At 49.0% G+C, this 4,122-nt stretch overlaps 1 protein-coding gene across 1 annotated transcript; it reads right to left on the reverse strand.

Annotated features, from left to right (window-relative positions):
- Positions 1-239: 239 nt before the first annotated feature.
- On the reverse strand, positions 240-3,551 carry LOC103986370 (ammonium transporter 3 member 1). The gene is made up of 3 exons (XM_009404359.3): positions 2,756-3,551; positions 2,397-2,682; positions 240-1,005 (listed from the first exon to the last, which is right to left on the reverse strand). Exons 1-3 carry the CDS (start codon positions 3,398-3,400, stop codon positions 485-487), a joined length of 1,452 nt encoding a protein of 483 aa, XP_009402634.1. The 5' UTR covers positions 3,401-3,551; the 3' UTR covers positions 240-484.
- Between the last annotated feature and the right edge of the window lie 571 nt (positions 3,552-4,122).

The raw sequence follows: 4,122 nt of genomic DNA on the forward strand, positions 1-4,122 counted from the left end.
AGCTTATAAGAACATGATTAGTGTACTATGTTAATTTTCATTTAAGTATTTTAGTTTGGGCATAGTAAGGGGGCTTGAGTAGGAAAGGACTACTCGTAGACGGAGTCAGATGATTCATTATGACGTGGAGTCACCATTGGACTACGCCTCACATGCACTATACTAGGGTTTGATTTAGACGAAACGAAGTTGATAGGCTAGTTAAGTTAGCCCATCAACCCGGGTCATGACAAGATGAATATTTTATGCCCACTTATTTGAGCATTTAGTATATTATTTATTTTCTCATAAATATTTTTTTTGAAGTAATAGCTAAATAATCCAAACTAGTATACAAAGTAACACTTACAATTATCCTAAACATCCTATCAATCCCCTAACCATTCCTTTCCATAATCCAATAATGATCACACCGAAAGATATGTAGCGCAGACAATACCCAACTCGAACACTTGCACGCTCCTCCACACTTTGCTTTCACCTCCTAAACGTTGAGGGTGACACCGGTGGCCACCGCGTTGTGCTGCGTCTCGTCCGAGTACCAGCCGTGCCGGGTGGAATCGTACTTCTCCCCGTCGCCCCACAGCGCGTAGGCCTCCTCGCCGTGCACCGCATCGTCGCCGATGGTGAGCTGCTCCTCCGACATGCGCAGCGGCATCACCAGCCGTATGACGAGGCAGATGATGGTGGTGGCGACGATGTTCCACCCCACGACGAACAGCGCGCCCACGAGCTGCTTGAGGAATTGCACGCCCCCGACGCCGCCGTAGAAGCCGCCCCGCGAGTTGGTGACGGGGAGGAAGAGGGCGCACAGGGTGGGCTCCGCCAGCAGGCCGGTGGTCGCGCCACCCAGGAAGCCGGCGACGGCGTGGGTGTGGAAGACGCCCAGGGTGTCGTCCACCTGCTGCAGGAGGCGGGAGCGCTTGTGCACGATCATCATGGTGAACCAGGGGATGCTGCCCGACAGCACACCCATCACTATGGCAGCCCATCCCTGCACCAAACCTGAGTAATAACAGAGCTTTTGAGATCCATTTCTCTGCTAATCCAAAGAACAGGTAAGTAACTAATGCTCAAATGTTCTCAGACTTTTCATTCAGAGTTAAAGAGGTAATTGGTGGTTCAAAGAAGCTGAAGCAGGAAGATGTAATCATGATGGTGGCAGACAATTCAATGAATTCTGCTACTGATGAGGATGATATCTCCCTTTACTGGTACAGTAAGACATCCCAATCAAGCCAGCCTTTTGAAACCATCTTCCACTTCTATGCACTCCGATTGGATGTTTCAGAAGGGAGGAAAGCAGTCGGAAACAGCTGAATCAGACAACTGAGAAGATGCTGGCGATGATGCATTAACACTAAAGCATTTCCCCGAGACTCACGTCAACCATGAAAAGCGATGGCTGCTGTGGGCGGTTTTATATCTTCTGGAAGTCTTTCTTTCTCCAACTTTGAAAAGTCCAAAGGAAATCACCAGTGAAGATGACTTCTTTCACAAGAGTATCGTGAATCATCCAGGGAACAAAAAATAAGGACAAGATCAAGCACTCGAGATCTGATCCAGTTTTATATTGTGCATGCAGAAGAAGCAAAGGCTGGTCTTCTTCCCTGCCGTAAGCAGTGGTCAGATTCAACCTTATACTACGACTGTAAAGGACAAAGTTACAGTAAGCAGTGGATGCATATCATAGTTGAGCTTTCATTGGATTGTCATATCAAGTGCTTGTGGTCCAAACTGCATCAAAACTTTTTGAGTGAATCATATGTTTCTTATGATCTCTCAGCAGTCATTGTGGAATCAGAAGCTCCTACTTTGGTCTGAAAATTTCCAGAAAACATTTCTACTTCAATTGCTGGATACTATTTATTCTTGTTTGAAGTAGTAATTTTGACTACAGGACATGGCAACAGCTGGCAAGTGTTATTGCCCAAAGAATTCATGGTTGGGGTAGAAAATTGAATGGGTGATTTCATGGTGATCTCTCTTCTCTCCGAATAATAAAAAGAATTTTGACTGGTCTGTGCAGTAATATAGTCTGATCCCATTTTCAAGTTGAACTCATTCCAGTATTGATCTGTGAGAACTGTTTCATTAGGAGGGGGGGAGATGAATATTGAAGGCATTAAAGAAAAAAGAGACACAAATGTGAAATGACATCATTCGGAAATGATGCACAAAAGTCAAAAGAGTCGATTTAATGATCCACAAAAGTCTGAGGAATCACTGGAGCGTGATTCCCGTCAATCTTGACGGCGGCCAGTTGCAGGTTCTACGGACCATTCACACTCCTGAATCTGATGAAGTTGTTTTATGTGATCTTGTTCGAAAGGAGTTGATTGATGCATGAGAAGGTGGGGTGTTTGAGATTGGAGTTGGTCGTGTGATATGCATACCTGCACCGGGAGTGATGCAGACGAGGCCGGTGATCATTCCTTGGACGGCTCCGATCACGGACGGCTTCTTGAAGAAGATGACGTCGAGGCACGTCCACACCAGGAGGCTGGTGGCGGCGCAGATGTTAGTGTTGAGCACCGCCAGGGAGGAGTCGATGTTGGCGGAGTAGGGGTCGCCGCCGTTGAACCCCGCCCACCCCATCCACAGCAGCCCGGCTCCCGTCAGCATCAGCAGCACGTTGTTGGGCGGAAACCTCTCCCTGTCCTTGGTGGACCGCGGGCCGACCTGATGAACTTGGATCAGCCGGCGCTGACACTTTCACCACGTAAGATTCAATTAGGTAGGGGGGAGGACGAACCCAGTAGGCGGCGGTGAAGCCGGCGATGCCGGAGGAGAGATGGATGACGTAGCCGCCGGAGTAGTCGATGACGCCCCAGTGGTAGAGGAAGCCGCCGCCCCAGAGGGAGAAGGCGCCGATGGTGTAGGAGAAGGTGAGCCAGAGGGGGACGAAGAGCATCCACGCCTTGATGTTCATGCGACCGAGGAGGGAGCCGGCGAGGAGGATGAGGGTGATGGCCGCGAAGACGCACTGGAAGTAGACCATGGAGGCCATGGGGTAATAGGGCGTGGCCATGCCCGTCTCCACGTTGCCGTCGTGGTAGTAGTGGGTGGTGGCCGGCAGCTCCGCCTGCTTGATGAGGAACTTCTGGCCCAGCGCCGGCTTGGCCTTTCCCCAGAAGGGCAGCAGCTTGTCTCCGAACGACATGTTGTAGGCCCATGTGACCCAACAGATCCAGACGGCGGCGAAGGCGTAGAGCGCCATGAAGGCCGAGTTCACCGCCCACTTCTTCTTCACGATGCTCCCGTAGAGGATGACCAGCCCCGGCATGCTCTGCATGCCGACCAGCGTGGCGGATATCATCTGCCATGCGTTGTCGCCTTTGTTGAGCCAGTCGGCCACGGCCGCCGACGTGTTCCCCTGGTACGCCACCGGCACCGACATGGCTGCAAACTGTACCAGCTGCCACTCGCTACAGTCCGTGCAACAAAGTCTACAGAGGAGAGAAATGGAGGAGAAGAAGCCCTCCTTCTCGTTTCTTTCTCTGCTTCGAGAAGAAAAGAAGACACCATATACAATAGATGGGATCAAGTTGTGAGGCTGAAGATTCAGATTCTGCCGAGAGAGAGAGAGAGAGAGAGACAAAGGGGAATCCCCCAAACCTGGGACTCGTACATGAACGGTGCTGATTTAAGAAGTCTATGTTTTGAGATTTGTGCGATCCGTGATGGACGGCCTGATCAATTCCAAAGGCCAAATGGACGGGTCGGAATCGACCGTGCCGATTGGAAGCTTTGACCCGTAAACTTGTGTTCATAAATTGGTGTAAAGTCAACGATAATATTCCCACGAACTATACGTATTATGCAAATTATACTTTGATTCTTAGCCATTGGATTTGGATGGCCGCAATGGTTTACTGATCCTAAACGCTTGGAAAATCTTTTCCCTTTTCTTGTCTTTTCCTCCTTATTTTCTTGCTTAGTTTGTCCTATGGGAGACTTCCAATTTTTCCTTCTCCAATTCTTCCTATTATCTTTGGATTCTTGGATTGTCTCTCGATGTGCATTTATTTTATTTGTTTCTTATTGAGAACTTGGAATAATGCAGTCAATTTCTATTCTTATGTGACATGATGGTGTGAAAGATCTGAAGTCTTGTTTATT

Source organism: Musa acuminata, chromosome BXJ3-5 (assembly GCF_036884655.1).
Source record: "Musa acuminata AAA Group cultivar baxijiao chromosome BXJ3-5, Cavendish_Baxijiao_AAA, whole genome shotgun sequence".
In the NCBI taxonomy this organism is placed as follows: Eukaryota; Viridiplantae; Streptophyta; class Magnoliopsida; order Zingiberales; family Musaceae; genus Musa; species Musa acuminata.